The 18,364-nt window shown below is 52.1% G+C and overlaps 1 protein-coding gene across 1 annotated transcript in view; it reads left to right on the forward strand.

The window, feature by feature from the left end:
* The window catches only part of MAN1A2 (mannosidase alpha class 1A member 2), a 375,381-nt gene that overhangs the window by 249,713 nt on the left and 107,304 nt on the right, over positions 1-18,364 (forward strand). Inside the window, exon 9 of the mRNA XM_078656339.1 lies at positions 5,234-5,327. Within this exon, the coding sequence (XP_078512465.1) occupies positions 5,234-5,327 (94 nt within the window). The remainder of the gene's footprint in view (positions 1-5,233; positions 5,328-18,364) is intronic.

The raw sequence follows: 18,364 nt of genomic DNA on the forward strand, positions 1-18,364 counted from the left end.
ACCCTTGCCCTTTACTTATGTACACCCCTCCAGGTGGGTGGGGCCTCTGTCACGCCTGGGTAGACTGCATGTGCTATACACATGTGAACCTGATTGATCCACATGCCATGTACCCATTTCTCTGCTATAGGATACTGGCCCTTCCCCTAAACATGGCAACATTGACTGTGTCTCTGCTCAGACTCTCCACACCTCCTGCTTATCTGCAGCGACACTTCCCACATCTTTGAACCTCTGCATGTGTCTGACTGTCAGCATGTATCAGTGTGTGAGAGGGCTGTGGTGTGAGATGTGTCTGTAGTCTAAGCTCTCACAGACCAGGCACACAGCAGTGCTGTATGAGAGAGGGCTGTGGTGTGAGATGTGTCTGTAGTCTAAGCTCTCACAGACCAGGCACACAGCAGTGCTGTATGAGAGAGGGCTGTGGTGTGAGATGTGTCTGTGGTCTAAGCTCTCACAGACCAGGCACACAGCAGTGCTGTATGAGAGAGGGCTGTGGTGTGAGATGTGTCTGTAGTCTAAGCTCTCACAGACCAGGCACACAGCAGTGCTGTATGAGAGAGGGCTGTGGTGTGAGATGTGTCTGTGGTCTAAGCTCTCACAGACCAGGCACACAGCAGTGCTGTATGAGAGAGGGCTGTGGTGTGAGATGTGTCTGTGGTCTAAGCTCTCACAGACCAGGCACACAGCAGTGCTGTATGAGAGAGGGCTGTGGTGTGAGATGTGTCTGTAGTCTAACCTCTCACAGACCAGGCACACAGCAGTGCTGTATGAGAGAGGGCTGTGGTGTGAGATGTGTCTGTGGTCTAAGCTCTCACAGACCAGGCACACAGCCCTGCTGTATGAGAGAGGGCTGTGGTGTGAGATGTGTCTGTAGTCTAACCTCTCACAGACCAGGCACACAGCCCTGCTGTATGAGAGAGGGCTGTGGTGTGAGATGTGTCTGTAGTCTAACCTCTCACAGACCAGGCACACAGCAGTGCTGTATGAGAGAGGGCTGTGGTGTGAGATGTGTCTGTAGTCTAAGCTCTCACAGACCAGGCACACAGCAGTGCTGTATGAGAGAGGGCTGTGGTGTGAGATGTGTCTGTAGTCTAACCTCTCACAGACCAGGCACACAGCAGTGCTGTATGAGAGAGGGCTGTGGTGTGAGATGTGTCTGTAGTCTAAGCTCTCACAGACCAGGCACACAGCAGTGCTGTATGAGAGAGGGCTGTGGTGTGAGATGTGTCTGTGGTCTAAGCTCTCACAGACCAGGCACACAGCAGTGCTGTATGAGAGAGGGCTGTGGTGTGAGATGTGTCTGTGGTCTAAGCTCTCACAGACCAGGCACACAGCAGTGCTGTATGAGAGAGGGCTGTGGTGTGAGATGTGTCTGTGGTCTAAGCTCTCACAGACCAGACACACAGCCCTGCTGTATGAGAGAGGGCTGTGGTGTGAGATGTGTCTGTAGTCTAACCTCTCACAGACCAGGCACACAGCAGTGCTGTATGAGAGAGGGCTGTGGTGTGAGATGTGTCTGTGGTCTAAGCTCTCACAGACCAGGCACACAGCCCTGCTGTATGAGAGAGGGCTGTGGTGTGAGATGTGTCTGTAGTCTAACCTCTCACAGACCAGGCACACAGCAGTGCTGTATGAGAGAGGGCTGTGGTGTGAGATGTGTCTGTAGTCTAACCTCTCACAGACCAGGCACACAGCAGTGCTGTATGAGAGAGGGCTGTGGTGTGAGATGTGTCTGTAGTCTAACCTCTCACAGACCAGGCACACAGCAGTGCTGTATGAGAGAGGGCTGTGGTGTGAGATGTGTCTGTAGTCTAAGCTCTCACAGACCAGGCACACAGCAGTGCTGTATGAGAGAGGGCTGTGGTGTGAGATGTGTCTGTAGTCTAACCTCTCACAGACCAGGCACACAGCAGTGCTGTATGAGAGAGGGCTGTGGTGTGAGATGTGTCTGTGGTCTAAGCTCTCACAGACCAGGCACACAGCAGTGCTGTATGAGAGAGGGCTGTGGTGTGAGATGTGTCTGTGGTCTAAGCTCTCACAGACCAGGCACACAGCCCTGCTGTATGAGAGAGGGCTGTGGTGTGAGATGTGTCTGTAGTCTAACCTCTCACAGACCAGGCACACAGCCCTGCTGTATGAGAGAGGGCTGTGGTGTGAGATGTGTCTGTAGTCTAACCTCTCACAGACCAGGCACACAGCAGTGCTGTATGAGAGAGGGCTGTGGTGTGAGATGTGTCTGTAGTCTAAGCTCTCACAGACCAGGCACACAGCAGTGCTGTATGAGAGAGGGCTGTGGTGTGAGATGTGTCTGTAGTCTAAGCTCTCACAGACCAGGCACACAGCAGTGCTGTATGAGAGAGGGCTGTGGTGTGAGAGGTGTCTGTGGTCTAACCTCTCACAGACCAGGCACACAGCAGTGCTGTATGAGAGAGGGCTGTGGTGTGAGATGTGTCTGTGGTCTAAGCTCTCACAGACCAGGCACACAGCAGTGCTGTATGAGAGAGGGCTGTGGTGTGAGATGTGTCTGTAGTCTAACCTCTCACAGACCAGGCACACAGCAGTGCTGTATGAGAGAGGGCTGTGGTGTGAGATGTGTCTGTGGTCTAAGCTCTCACAGACCAGGCACACAGCAGTGCTGTATGAGAGAGGGCTGTGGTGTGAGATGTGTCTGTAGTCTAACCTCTCACAGACCAGGCACACAGCAGTGCTGTATGAGAGAGGGCTGTGGTGTGAGATGTGTCTGTAGTCTAAGCTCTCACAGACCAGGCACACAGCAGTGCTGTATGAGAGAGGGCTGTGGTGTGAGATGTGTCTGTAGTCTAAGCTCTCACAGACCAGGCACACAGCAGTGCTGTATGAGAGAGGGCTGTGGTGTGAGATGTGTCTGTGGTCTAAGCTCTCACAGACCAGGCACACAGCAGTGCTGTATGAGAGAGGGCTGTGGTGTGAGATGTGTCTGTAGTCTAACCTCTCACAGACCAGGCACACAGCAGTGCTGTATGAGAGAGGGCTGTGGTGTGAGATGTGTCTGTGGTCTAAGCTCTCACAGACCAGGCACACAGCAGTGCTGTATGAGAGAGGGCTGTGGTGTGAGATGTGTCTGTAGTCTAACCTCTCACAGACCAGGCACACAGCAGTGCTGTATGAGAGAGGGCTGTGGTGTGAGATGTGTCTGTAGTCTAAGCTCTCACAGACCAGGCACACAGCAGTGCTGTATGAGAGAGGGCTGTGGTGTGAGATGTGTCTGTGGTCTAAGCTCTCACAGACCAGGCACACAGCAGTGCTGTATGAGAGAGGGCTGTGGTGTGAGATGTGTCTGTAGTCTAACCTCTCACAGACCAGGCACACAGCAGTGCTGTATGAGAGAGGGCTGTGGTGTGAGATGTGTCTGTAGTCTAAGCTCTCACAGACCAGGCACACAGCAGTGCTGTATGAGAGAGGGCTGTGGTGTGAGATGTGTCTGTGGTCTAAGCTCTCACAGACCAGGCACACAGCAGTGCTGTATGAGAGAGGGCTGTGGTGTGAGATGTGTCTGTGGTCTAAGCTCTCACAGACCAGGCACACAGCAGTGCTGTATGAGAGAGGGCTGTGGTGTGAGATGTGTCTGTGGTCTAAGCTCTCACAGACCAGGCACACAGCCCTGCTGTATGAGAGAGGGCTGTGGTGTGAGATGTGTCTGTAGTCTAACCTCTCACAGACCAGGCACACAGCAGTGCTGTATGAGAGAGGGCTGTGGTGTGAGATGTGTCTGTGGTCTAAGCTCTCACAGACCAGGCACACAGCAGTGCTGTATGAGAGAGGGCTGTGGTGTGAGATGTGTCTGTGGTCTAAGCTCTCACAGACCAGGCACACAGCCCTGCTGTATGAGAGAGGGCTGTGGTGTGAGATGTGTCTGTAGTCTAAGCTCTCACAGACCAGGCACACAGCAGTGCTGTATGAGAGAGGGCTGTGGTGTGAGATGTGTCTGTGGTCTAAGCTCTCACAGACCAGGCACACAGCAGTGCTGTATGAGAGAGGGCTGTGGTGTGAGATGTGTCTGTGGTCTAAGCTCTCACAGACCAGGCACACAGCAGTGCTGTATGAGAGAGGGCTGTGGTGTGAGATGTGTCTGTAGTCTAACCTCTCACAGACCAGGCACACAGCAGTGCTGTATGAGAGAGGGCTGTGGTGTGAGATGTGTCTGTGGTCTAAGCTCTCACAGACCAGGCACACAGCAGTGCTGTATGAGAGAGGGCTGTGGTGTGAGATGTGTCTGTGGTCTAAGCTCTCACAGACCAGGCACACAGCAGTGCTGTATGAGAGAGGGCTGTGGTGTGAGATGTGTCTGTGGTCTAAGCTCTCACAGACCAGGCACACAGCAGTGCTGTATGAGAGAGGGCTGTGGTGTGAGATGTGTCTGTGGTCTAAGCTCTCACAGACCAGGCACACAGCAGTGCTGTATGAGAGAGGGCTGTGGTGTGAGATGTGTCTGTGGTCTAAGCTCTCACAGACCAGGCACACAGCAGTGCTGTATGAGAGAGGGCTGTGGTGTGAGATGTGTCTGTGGTCTAAGCTCTCACAGACCAGGCACACAGCAGTGCTGTATGAGAGAGGGCTGTGGTGTGAGATGTGTCTGTGGTCTAAGCTCTCACAGACCAGGCACACAGCAGTGCTGTATGAGAGAGGGCTGTGGTGTGAGATGTGTCTGTGGTCTAACCTCTCACAGACCAGGCACACAGCAGTGCTGTATGAGAGAGGGCTGTGGTGTGAGATGTGTCTGTGGTCTAAGCTCTCACAGACCAGGCACACAGCAGTGCTGTATGAGAGAGGGCTGTGGTGTGAGATGTGTCTGTGGTCTAACCTCTCACAGACCAGGCACACAGCAGTGCTGTATGAGAGAGGGCTGTGGTGTGAGATGTGTCTGTGGTCTAAGCTCTCACAGACCAGGCACACAGCAGTGCTGTATGAGAGAGGGCTGTGGTGTGAGATGTGTCTGTGGTCTAAGCTCTCACAGACCAGGCACACAGCAGTGCTGTATGAGAGAGGGCTGTGGTGTGAGATGTGTCTGTGGTCTAACCTCTCACAGACCAGGCACACAGCAGTGCTGTATGAGAGAGGGCTGTGGTACAGACTCCATCCCTCACTGTCCTAAAGATGAGTGACTCTGCAGCCTGAGGTCTGCCATGTAGTAGGGTCATGTGTCTCTTGACAACTGCTTGTGATTGACACCCCTGTTTCTCTTCACTTCCAGGTTATGCACATCCGGAAGCTTCTCAAGAAGATGGACCGTCCCAATGGCTTGTACCCCAACTACCTGAACCCACGGACGGGGCGCTGGGGGCAGCGTAAGTGTGGCACTCCCCGCTCTGCTGGCACGGTCTTGTCAGGCCGGTTGTATGTGGTGTGTTTCTTGCTCTGGGGGAGTGGGATGGGAGAGGTGTGAGAGAGGGAGAGGTGTGAGGGTGGGAGAGGTGTGAGAGTGGTGATGGAGAGGTTTGAGGGTGGGAGAGGTGTGGGGAGGGGGGCTGTCTCACGTGGCTTTTCCTCCTCCTCTCCTAGGCATGTGGTTGGTGTTTTGCTGTGTCCTTATATTAAAATCAGAGACATTGTCATTGTTTGGAGTCGGACCTACTGAAGACCGGAGTCTGTTTCTGACGGTCACTGTGGCTTTGAAGAGCGGAGTCTGTTTCTGACGGTCACTGTGGCTTATGAAGACCGGAGTCTGTTTCTGACGGTCACTGTGGCTTTGAAGACCGGAGTCTGTTTCTGATGGTCACTGTGGCTTATGAAGACCGGAGTCTGTTTCTGACGGTCACTGTGGCTTTGAAGACCGGAGTCTGTTTCTGACGGTCACTGTGGTTTTGAAGAGCGGAGTCTGTTTCTGACGGTCACTGTGGCTTATGAAGACCGGAGTCTGTTTCTGACGGTCACTGTGGCTTTGAAGACCGGACTCTGTTTCTGACGGTCACTGTAGCTTTGAAGACCGGAGTCTGTTTCTGACGGTCACTGTGGCTTTGAGGAGTCTGTTTCTGACGGTCACTGTGGCTTTGAAGAGCGGAGTCTGTCTCTGACGGTCACTGTGGCTTTGAAGACCAGAGTCTGTTTCTGACGGTCACTGTGGCTTTGAAGACCGGAGTCTGTTTCTGACGGTCACTGTGGCTTTGAAGACCGGAGTCTGTTTCTGACGGTCACTGTGGCTTTCAAGAGCGGAGTCTGTCTCTGACGGTCACTGTGGCTTTGAAGAGCGGAGTCTGTTTCTGACAGTCACTGTGGTTTTGAAGACCGGAGTCTGTTTCTGACGGCCACTTTGGCCTCGAAGACCGGAGTCTGTTTCTGACGGTTACTGTGGCCTTGAAGACCGGAGTCTGTTTCTGATGGTCACTGTGGCTTTCAAGACCGGAGTCTGTTTCTGACGGTCACTGTGGCTTCGAAGACCGGAGTCTGTTTCTGACGGTCACTGTGGCTTCGAAGACCGGAGTCTGTTTCTGACGGTCACTGTGGCTTTGAAGACCGGAGTCTGTTTCTGACGGTCACTGTGGCTTTGAAGACCGGAGTCTGTTTCTGACGGTCACTGTGGCTTTGAAGACCGGACTCTGTTTCTGACGGTCACTGTGGCTTTGAAGACCGGAGTCTGTTTCTGACGGTCACTGTGGCCTTGAAGACTGGAGTCTGTTTATGACGGTCACTGTGGCTTTGAAGAGCGGAGTCTGTTTCTGACGGTCACTGTGGCCTTGAGGACCAGAGTCTGTTTCTGACGGTCACTGTGGCCTTGAAGACCGGCGTCTGTTTCTGACGGTCACTGTGGCTTTAAAGAGCGGAGTCTGTTTCTGGCGGTCACTGTGGCTTTGAAGACCGGAGTCTGTTTCTGACGGTCACTGTGGCTTTGAAGACCGGAGTCTGTTTCTGACGGTCACTGTGGCTTTCAAGACCGGAGTCTGTTTCTGATGGTCACTGTGGCTTTGAGGAGTCTGTTTCTGACGGTCACTGTGGCCTTGAAGACCGGAGTCTGTTTCTGGTGGTCACTGTGGCCTTGAAGACCGGAGTCTGTTTCTGACGGTCACTGTGGCTTTGAAGACCGGAGTCACGGTCACTGTCGCTTTGAAGACCGGAGTCTGTTTCTGACGGTCACTGTGGTTTTGAAGACCGGAGTCTGTTTCTGACGGTCACTGTGGCTTTGAAGACCGGAGTCACGGTCACTGTCGCTTTGAAGACCGGAGTCTGTTTCTGACGGTCACTGTGGTTTTGAAGACCGGAGTCTGTTTCTGACGGTCACTGTGGTTTTGAAGACCGGAGTCTGTTTCTGACGGTCACTGTGGCTTCGAAGACCAGAGTCACGGTCACTGTCGCTTTGAAGACCGGAGTCTGTTTCTGACGGTCACTGTGGCTTTGAAGACCGGAGTCTGTTTCTGACGGTCACTGTGGCTTTGAAGACCGGAGTCTGTTTCTGACAGTCACTGTGGCTTTGAAGAGCGGAGTCTGTTTCTGACGGTCACTGTGGCTTTGAAGACCGGAGTCTGTTTCTGACGGTCACTGTGGCTTTGAAGACCGGAGTCTGTTTCTGACGGTCACTGTGGCCTTGAAGACCGGCGTCTGTTTCTGACGGTCACTGTGGCCTTGAAGACCGGCGTCTGTTTCTGACGGTCACTGTGGCCTTGAAGACCGGCGTCTGTTTCTGACGGTCACTGTGGCTTTGAAGAGCGGAGTCTGTTTCTGACGGTCACTGTGGCTTTGAAGACCGGAGTCTGTTTCTGACGGTGACTGTGGCTTTGAAGACCGGAGTCTGTTTCTGACGGTCACTGTGGCTTTGAAGACCGGAGTCTGTTTCTGACGGTCACTGTGGCCTTGAAGACCGGCGTCTGTTTCTGACGGTCACTGTGGCTTTGAAGAGCGGAGTCTGTTTCTGACGGTCACTGTGGCTTTGAAGACCGGAGTCTGTTTCTGACGGTGACTGTGGCTTTGAAGACCGGACTCTGTTTCTGACGGTAATCTGTGGCTTTGAAGACCGGAGTCTGTTTCTGACGGTCACTGGGGCTTTGAAGAGCGGTGTCTGTTTCTGACGGTCACTGTGGCTTTGAAGACCGGACTCTGTTTCTGACGGTCACTGTGGCTTTGAAGACCGGACTCTGTTTCTGACGGTCACTGTGGCTTTAAAGACCGGAGTCTGTTTCTGACGGTCACTGTGGCTTTGAAGAGCGGAGTCTGTTTCTGACGGTCACTGTGGCTTTGAAGACCGGACTCTGTTTCTGGCGGTCACTGTGGCTTATGAAGACCGGAGTCTGTTTCTGACGGTCACTGTGGCTTTGAAGACCGGAGTCTGTTTCTGACGGTCACTGTGGCTTTGAAGACCGGAGTCTGTTTCTGACGGTCACTGTGGCTTTGAGGAGTCTGTTTCTGACGGTCACTGTGGCTTTGAAGACCAGAGTCTGTCTCTGACGGTCACTGTGGCTTTGAAGACCGGAGTCTGTTTCTGACGGTCACTGTGGCTTTGAAGACCGGAGTCTGTTTCTGACGGTCACTGTGGCTTATGAAGACCGGAGTCTGTTTCTGGCGGTCACTGTGGCTTTGAAGACCGGAGTCTGTTTCTGACGGTCACTGTGGCTTTGAAGAGCGGAGTCTGTCTCTGACGGTCACTGTGGCTTTGAAGAGCGGAGTCTGTCTCTGACGGTCACTGTGGCTTTGAAGAGCGGAGTCTGTTTCTGACGGCCACTGTGGCCTCGAATACCGGAGTCTGTTTCTGACGGTCACTGTGGCTTCGAAGAGCGGAGTCTGTTTCTGACGGTCACTGTGGCTTTGAAGACCGGAGTCTGTTTCTGACGGTCACTGTGGCTTTGAAGACCGGAGTCTGTTTCTGACGGTCACTGTGGCTTTGAAGACCGGACTCTGTTTCTGACGGTCACTGTGGCTTTGAAGACCGGAGTCTGTTTCTGACGGTCACTGTGGCCTTGAAGACTGGAGTCTGTTTATGACGGTCACTGTGGCTTTGAAGAGCGGAGTCTGTTTCTGACGGTCACTGTGGCCTTGAGGACCAGAGTCTGTTTCTGACGGTCACTGTGGCCTTGAAGACCGGCGTCTGTTTCTGACGGTCACTGTGGCTTTAAAGAGCGGAGTCTGTTTCTGACGGTCACTGTGGCTTTGAAGACCGGAGTCTGTTTCTGACGGTCACTGTGGCTTTGAAGACCGGAGTCTGTTTCTGACGGTCACTGTGGCTTTCAAGACCGGAGTCTGTTTCTGATGGTCACTGTGGCTTTGAGGAGTCTGTTTCTGACGGTCACTGTGGCCTTGAAGACCGGAGTCTGTTTCTGGTGGTCACTGTGGCCTTGAAGACCGGAGTCTGTTTCTGACGGTCACTGTGGCTTTGAAGACCGGAGTCACGGTCACTGTCGCTTTGAAGACCGGACTCTGTTTCTGGCGGTCACTGTGGCTTATGAAGACCGGAGTCTGTTTCTGACGGTCACTGTGGCTTTGAAGACCGGAGTCTGTTTCTGACGGTCACTGTGGCTTTGAAGAGCGGAGTCTGTTTCTGACGGTCACTGTGGCTTTGAACACCGGACTCTGTTTCTGACGGTCACTGTGGCTTTGAAGACCGGAGTCTGTTTCTGACGGTCACTGTGGCTTTGAGGAGTCTATTTCTGACGGTCACTGTGGTTTTGAAGACCGGAGTCTGTTTCTGACAGTCACTGTGGCTTTGAAGACCGGAGTCTGTTTCTGACGGTCACTGTGGCTTTGAAGACCAGAGTCACGGTCACTGTCGCTTTGAAGACCGGAGTCTGTTTCTGACGGTCACTGTGGTTTTGAAGACCGGAGTCTGTTTCTGACGGTCACTGTGGCTTTGAAGACCGGAGTCTGTTTCTGACGGTCACTGTGGCTTTGAAGACCGGACTCTGTTTCTGACGGTCACTGTGGCTTTGAAGACCGGAGTCTGTTTCTGACGGTCACTGTGGCTTTGAAGACCGGAGTCTGTTTCTGACGGTCACTGTGGCCTTGAAGACCGGAGTCTGTTTCTGACGGTCACTGTGGCTTTGAAGACCAGAGTCACGGTCACTGTGGCTTTGAAGACCGAAATCTGTTTCTGGCGGTCACTGTGGCTTCGAAGACCAGAGTCACGGTCACTGTGGCTTTGAGGAGTCTGTTTCTGATGGTCACTGTGGCTTTGAAGACCGGAGTCTGTTTCTGGCGGTCACTGTGGACTTGAAGACCGGAGTCCGTTTCTGACGGTCACTGTGGCTTTGAAGACCAGAGTCACGGTCACTGTTGCTTTGAAGACCGGAGTCTGTTTCTGACGGTCACTGTGGCTTTGAAGACCGGAGTCTGTTTCTGACGGTCACTGTGGCTTTGAAGACCGGACTCTGTTTCTGACGGTCACTGTGGCTTTGAAGACCGGAGTCTGTTTCTGACAGTCACTGTGGCTTTGAAGACCGGTGTGAGAAGTTGGCCTGATGTGCAGTGCTCACTATTCTAGTGATCACTATATATCAGTCCAAACAACCCTTATTGATGATTGGTTGTAAGTCAACCTTATAGACCAGCTATCCTAGTAGCATGGATACGAGCAGTCTAAGGCTAAGACTCTAGAGGGCGTGTTAAGCCAGCTGTTTTACCATCACATTACCCCTTGAACACCCAGTGAAAGGACACCACACAAGTTGTTATGAAAATAAACAGTGTATTTATTTATAACAAGACTACCCTGGCTCTTTATGAGGCAGGGAGCTAAGCACACAACAAAACTCTTACGAAAATACTTTAAGTTAGCACGTTATACACAAATGCCCGAGGGGCACGAAAAACCATATACGCTAAAAGTGGAATGCGAATTACTAGCAGGTAAGTAACAGTTCTAATAGGCTTTGGAATCGCTAGGACTGGACTAGGGAATCGTTAGATTACTACTAGGAGGCCCAGGGGACTCGGGTGCAGAGTGTGCACTCTCACGCGGGATGCGGGACAAAGTCTATGGAAGCTAGAATTCACAAGTTAGTGTTCACGGGCGAACCCGACCTGGTAGGGAGAAAACGACAGTGGATCCTGACCCTTGGATAGTGAGGCTATGCTGGGACACCGGAGTGCCGAAGTTACCTAGCCCAGGGGCTGCAGCTGCATAGGTCTGAAAAGACGTCGGGGATCTCGTTGCCGGACCAGGAGCCTGGAAGGAAGAAGTTGCTGGCAGGCGACCAGTGAAGGAAAGTTCGATGGATCCAAGCCTGGATCAAGGGAGAAGGAAACCTGAAAGCAGAGGGGACCAAGTTCTTGAATCACTAGCCAGTGATTAAGTGGGCACCAGGATGGCACCGGGCGAAGTCACCGCAGTCAGGTGAGTGGGCGCTGCTGGGCTCTGCAGTCTCTCGGACCAGGAGGCGTTGTCGGCGACCAGGATGGAGGTGCGAGCTGTCCCACGAAGGATGAAGTCGTTGGCGTCGAAGTTACCCAGGATTGGGCAACAAGCCTTGGCTAATTCAAGCCCACGCGGTGGACTCAAAATGGCGTCTTGAGTGGACCAGGAGGGTCCGGAGTGCTCCTCTTCTGGAAGGGAGCAAGGGCCAGTCTGGAGCAACCAGACCAGCAGCAGAAATGTCGTTGGGCGTCGTCAGGAAGGCCACAAGCCAGCGGGCTAGTAGCCAAACAACGCGGTGGGCAGCAAAAAGCAGAAGGGCCCCACGCAGATCGTGGAGATGCTGGGAGGCTGCTCTTCGGTGCTGGAGCTGCTCAGGGTGGGGGCTTCTCGGACCCCAAAGCACTCACCAGGAATTCACTCGGCGGGCTTGCTGGAAAGAAGTCGTGCAGTCTTGAAGATGGCCGGTCCCTCGAGGTCTCGTCACACCCACGAATCTCAGCGTGACTGATGATGCAGGTAGAGGTCAGAGGTGCCAGGGAAGCCGGTTCTCGTCGAGCTGGGCAGTCGGATTCCGGAGGAAGGACTTGCAGCAGACCGCAGTGTTCTTAGATGGTGCCTGCGGGTGCAGGGTGACTACTCCTTAGTCACAAGGGAGAAATCTTAGGAAGAAGTCTTGAGTTCCTTTCGTGGAAAGTAGTTTCAGGATTCAAAGATGATCTGATTTGGAAGGGGGCCAGTTCCTACCTTTATCCTGTAAAAAGGGGCTGGCACGCGACTAAGTCCTGCCCTATGGGTGGGACTAGGAGGGGGGTGGTTACACCCACTTCCTTGGCGGGCTTTTCCCCAGCACAGGGTCTGGAGTGACCCTGGAACTGGTTCCAGCCAGCCTATGCACAGTGAGCACCGGGGTGCCACGTGCAGTCACCTTCCTCTAAAGCCCTGCCTACCTACAATACACAAAACCCTGTCTGGGACGGTGCTGGCACCGCCCCTGGCAGGAAACCCTTTGTCCTTATCTCCTGCTCTGGGAGGACTCCCAGCAGCAGGAGGGCAGACTTGTGTCTCGGTGGCAGCATCCATTTTGTGGATGCTAAGGCTCTGTCTGACTTTTAACCGGGTTATAGGTTACAGGCATGTCGTGTCCCTCTAGAAGGGTGGAATGCTAACCCCGTCGCCAGAATTGGCGAGGGGTTAGTATTCCAAGTCGTATGACACCTTACTCGACATGTTTTGATAAAGCGATACCAGAGTTGGCACATAACCGCGAGGATTATAATGCACTTAAGAGTATATGGTATGCGATATCATGGAAACGGCTAAGGGATAGATCCCGAAAGCCGCAGACAGGCTCAGCTCATGCCAGAGCACCATCTCACACGATTCCAAGCACTCTGCCTTCAGGATTGTTAAGGCCTGCCATAGGAGTGACTGATAGGAGATCTGTGTGTCCATTTTAGGGTTAGATATAGGTATACTATATCTAAAGCAAAGGGTGAGTACACCACCTTGCCCCAGCTGTCGTGCAGCCAGTTGTGTCAGTTTTAGTTAGTCAATCCAGGGGTGGCACAATACATGCTTCAGCCCCTGGGAGACTTCTGGGTGCACCTCAGCCCTGGGTACAGGGACTTGGAGAGGGCCCAGTGCCAATTCAGTACCTAAGTACAATTTGGATAGAGAGAACAGCTAGGCTGTGGGTCTGATTAGCAGGCCCACAGCCAGGGAAAGTCGTAAACCAGTGCAGCAAAAAGCAAAAAATCTGGGTGATCATAGGATTGCAGACCCTACTCTCCTACATGACCCCCCCCCCAAACTTTGGGACAATAAACTAACCTTGACCAGGTGAGTCTTCTTGCTCTAAGTGGAAATACCTGGAGAGCCCATCAGCATTGCTGTGATCAGTCCCAGGTCTATGCTCCACTGTAAAATCCATCCCCTGTAGGGAAATGGACCACCTAAGCAGTTTGGGGTTTTCACCCTTCATCTGATTTAGCCACAAGAGGGGCTTATGGTCTGTCTGAATGGTGAAGTGAGTGCCAAACAAGTAGGCCCTCAGCTTCTTCAGGGCCCAGACCACAGCAAAGGCCTCCCTCTCAATAGCTGACCAATTTTTCTCTCTGGGTGTCAACCTTCTACTAATGAAAGCAATAGGCTGATCATTACCATCAAAATTCAGTTGAGACAGAACAGCTCCCACACCCAACTCAGAAGCATCTGTTTGGACAATGAATGGCTTGGAGTAATCTGGACTCTTGAGGATAGGTGCTGTGCACATGGCCTGCTTTAGGTCATTGAATGCTTTCTGACAGCTTGCTGTCCACTGAACTTTCTTTGGCATCTTCTTGCTTGTCAGGTCATTAAGGGGGGTCACTATGGACCCATAATTTCTGACAAACTTCCTATAGTACCCAGTCAGGCCCAAGAAAGCTCGAACCTGAGTCTGGGTGATTGGAGGAGTCCAGTCCTTGATGGCCTGTATCTTACTCTCCAGTGGCTGAACCTGGCCTCCACCTACAAGGTGGCCCAGGTATACAACCTGTGACTGCCCTATCTGGCACTTTGTGGCCTTGATAGTGAGGCCTGCCTTTTGCAGGGCCTCTAACACTTTCCTCAGGTGGACCAGGTGATCCTCCCAGGTGGAGCTAAAGACAGCAATATCGTCAAGATAAGCTGCACAGAAGTCATCCAGCCCAGTGAGGACTTGATTCACCAACCTTTGGAAGGTGGCAGGTGCATTTTTCAGTCCAAAGGGCATTACCACAAATTGATAATGCCCTCCAGGGGTAGAAAATGCTGTCTTAGGTTTGGCTTCCTCAGCTAACCTGATTTGCCAATACCCAGCTGTCAAATCAAATGTGCTTAAGAAGTTGGCAGAAGCCAATCTATCTATAAGCTCATCTGCTCTTGGTATTGGGTGGGCATCAGTCTTAGTGACTGCATTGAGGCCTCTGTAGTCTACGCAAAACCTCATCTCTCTCTTACCACCCTGGGTGTGAGGCTTTGGCACTAGAACTACTGGGCTAGCCCAAGGGCTATCTGAGGGCTCAATGACTCCCAGTTCCAACATTTTCTGCACTTCAGTTTTGATGCAGTCTCTAACATGATCAGGCTGTCTGTAGATTTTACTCTTGACAGGCAGACTGTCTCCAGTGTCAACATCATGGGTACACCAATCAGTTTGGCTGGGTGTCAGAGAGAACATATGTCGAAAGGATTGCAGAACTTGCCTGCAATCCTGTTGCTGATGTTCAGTGAGGCTGCCACAAAAGACAACACCATCAACTGACCCATCATCAGGATTCTGAGTGAGCAGGTCTGGGAGAGGGTCACTCTCTTCCTCCTGTCCCTCATCTGTGGCCATGAGCAAGCTCATGTCCTTCCTGTCAACATATGCCTTGAGCCTGTTAACATGGAGCACTCTGAGAGGGCTCCTGGGAGTTCCAAGGTCCACCAAGTAGGTAACCTCTCCCTTTTGCTCAATGATGGTGTGGGGCCCAGACCATTTCTCTTTCAGAGCTGCTGGGGCCACTGGCTCCAGCACCCACACCTTCTGTCCTGGCTGGTACACAGTCAGTACAGCCTTTTGGTCATGCCAAGCTTTTTGAAGTTCCTGGCTGGCCTCAAGGTTTTTAGATGCCTTTTCCATATACTCAGCCATCCTGGAGCGGAGACCAAGTACATAGTCCACTATGTTGGTTGCAGGCTTTTTGAGAGGTCTCTCCCATCCTTCCTTCACCAAACACAGGGGTCCCCTTACAGGATGCCCATACAGAAGCTCAAAAGGGCTGTAGCCAACCCCCTTCTGTGGGACCTCTCTGTAAGCAAACAAGAGGCAGGGGATCAGGACATCCCATCTTCTCCTAAGAGGTTCAGGTAGTCCATGAATCATCCCTTTCAGGGTCCTGTTGAATCTCTCAACAAGCCCATTGCATTGTGGATGATAGGGTGTGGTGAACTTGTAGTTCACACCACACTCTTTCCACATGGCAGTCAGATATCCTGACATGAAGTTTGTACCTCTGTCAGAAACGACCTCCTTAGGGAAACCCACTCTGGAGAACACTCCAACTAGGGCTCTTGCCACTACAGGGGCTGTAGTGGTCCTAAGGGGAATAGCCTCAGGATACCTGGTGGCATGGTCCACCACCACCAGTATAAACTTGTGTCCTGATGCTGTCTGGGGTTCCATTGGACCAACAATGTCAATCCCCACTCTTTCAAAGGGAACCCCCACCACAGGTAGTGGTATGAGGGGGGCCTTTGTTGTGCCACCTGACTTACCACTGGCTTGGCAAGTGACACATGAGCGACAAAACTCCTTGGTATTCTCATTCATATGGGGCCAGTGAAAGTGTGAGACAAGCCTGTCCCAAGTCTTTGTCTGACCTAAATGACCTGCAAGGGGAATCTCATGGGCCAAGGTGAGAAGGAAACCTCTCAGAGACAAGGGGATGACCAGCCTCCTGGTTGCACCAGGCTTGGGGTCTCTTGACTCAGAGTACAGGAGTCCATCTTCCCAGTATACCCTGTGGGCACCTGTGGCATTCCCTGCAGCCTCAGCAGCAGCCTGCTGTCTGAGGGGTTCAAGGGAAGGGCAGCTCAACTGTTCCTTCCCCAGGTCTGCTCTGGAGGGTCCCCCTGAGCCCAGAAACTCAACTTGATCAAGTTCAAGCTCTTTAGGCTCAGTTTCCCTCAGCTCTTCTAGATCAGCCTCCTCAGAGACTTGATCCTCAACCTGGGGCAAGGGGGAAGGCAAAGCCTTACCCTTACTGCTCTTCTTCTTGGAAGGTGTCTGGTCCATAATTTCAGGATCCAGCACCTGTTCAGTGGGGCATCTTCTGGCCTGTGATCTAGTCACAGCAAGCACATGTGCTGGCAAGCCTAACATCTCCATGTGAGTCCTCTGCTCCACTTCTGACCATTGTGATGACTCCAAATCATTGCCCAACAAACAATCAACTGGGAGGTCTGAACTGACTACAACTTTCTTTTGTCCCTTCACTCCACCCCAGGAGAAAGCCACAATTGCCACACTATGACTAGTAGTGACATTGCTGGCATTGGTCACCAGGAAATCAGTACCTGGCATGATCTGTCCAGGGTCCACAAAGTTAGGTGTCACCATGGTGACACTGGCACAAGTGTCCCTATAGGCCTGAGCCATCTTGCCATTAATCAAAGGTGTCTGCCTGTATTTGCCCAAAGTATTGGGACTTATTTCAGGGGACATATCCATATCCCCTGTACAGACAAGGACAGCCTGAGTGAGTGTGCCAACTAAGTTGTCAGACCCCTCAGTACCCAAGGTTAACCCAACTAATGCCTTGGGAGTGACACTACCACTACTGACTGTACTAGGGGGTGCAGTTGCTTTAGGAGCTGTAGTGGCAGGAGTTTGTCCTCCTCCTCTTTTGGTGCACTCACTAAACCAGTGAGATTTACTTTTGCAGTACTGGCACCACCTTTTTGACTGGCCTTCTTGAGTCTTCTTCTTCTGGGAAGCCTGACCCCCACCCTCTTTGGTTTGTTGGGGACCTGGTGAAGACTTCTGGTCATTTTGCTCATTCTTAACATTACCCTTCTGGTCTGCTTTCTTCTGACCACCCTGGTTCTGGTTCTGGTTCTGCTTGATCCTTGTCCTGACCCATTTGTCTGCCTTCTTTCCCAATTCTTGGGGAGAGGTCAGATCTGAATCAACAAGGTGCTGGTGCAGCAACTGGTTCTGACAATTGTTTAAAATTTGTTCTCTCATCATTAGATTATACAATCCTGTGTAATCTGTAACCTTGCTACCCAGCAACCAGCCCTCCAAAGCCTTAGTGGCACAATCCACAAAATCAGACCAGTCCTGAGACTGAGTTTTCTGGGTGTCTCTGAACAGCAACCTGTACTGCTCAGTGGTTAAACCAAACCCATCAACCAGTGTATTCTTCAGGACCTGGTAATTGTTAGCATCCTCCACTCTTGTAGTGAGGAGCTTATCTCTACCTTTACCATCAAAGGAGAGCCACAGTATAGCTGCCCACTGACTCTGGGGAATGCCCTGCACAGTGCAGGCCCTCTCCAGAGCAGCCATCCATTTCTGGATGTCATCCCCTTGCTTAAAGGGGGGCACTATTTTAGTCAGGTGTTTAGTATCTAAACCCTTCTCTCTATCTCTTGGGAGATTGCTGCCACCAGTGGGAGCTAGCCCACTCATCTGCTGCTCTCTTGCCAGGGCAAGCTTCTCTTTGGCCAGGGCAATTTCTTCCCTTTCAATCCTCAGTTCAGCTTGTCTCATCCTAGCCTCATGCTCCTTTCTCTGAGGGGAAGTAAATCTCCTCTGTGGAGGATTCCTTCTCCCCTGAGAAGAGGCATTAGAGTGCAGAGATCTATTGGAGTCCCTAGAAAGAGATCTATCTCTCCTAACTCCAAGGTTAGGCCCACTTCGGGTTAGTACTGGGGGGCCCCCAGATCCTAGCCCAAGTAAGTCTAAGTTGGTCCTAGTTAGCCTTCTGACTACCTCAAGACCCTTGTCTACCTCATCCCCAGAGAGTACCTCCTGATCCTCCTCCTCAACTGCTGAATCAGTGTTGTGGAGATCTGGATCCCCAGAGGTTCCCTCTAAGGCTGGCATGTTCTCATGTAACTGAGAAAGCTTTCTGGCATCATATGTCTCTAAGAGACCTATCAGAAAGGAAGTGGTGGGGTTAGACCCCTGCTTCAGTTTTCTGGAGACACAGATCTGTCTCATCTCATGAAAGCTGAGAGCTGCATATCTTGAAGTGACCTGTGGAGGGTCAACACTGACCAGGGGAGTCTCAGTAGAGTCCTCCTGAGTCGACATGCTTTTCTAGTGAGGTGTAAGTGGTGCACTTACCTACACTATATGTTTGCCTACTGATCCCTTGCTAGAGTTGTAGCTTAGGGTGTGCTAGGCCCTAGGAGCTACAACAGCTGGTTCAGTAGAACTCAGAGTATTCTAAGCTAAGTTATATGTACCTTTAGTACTTATGTGATCTTTCACAAGATATTCTTAGGGCATGTGTGGTAAAACAACAGCAAGCTCAAATC

This window comes from Lissotriton helveticus, chromosome 8 (genome assembly GCF_964261635.1).
Source record: "Lissotriton helveticus chromosome 8, aLisHel1.1, whole genome shotgun sequence".
Taxonomy (NCBI): Eukaryota; Metazoa; Chordata; class Amphibia; order Caudata; family Salamandridae; genus Lissotriton; species Lissotriton helveticus.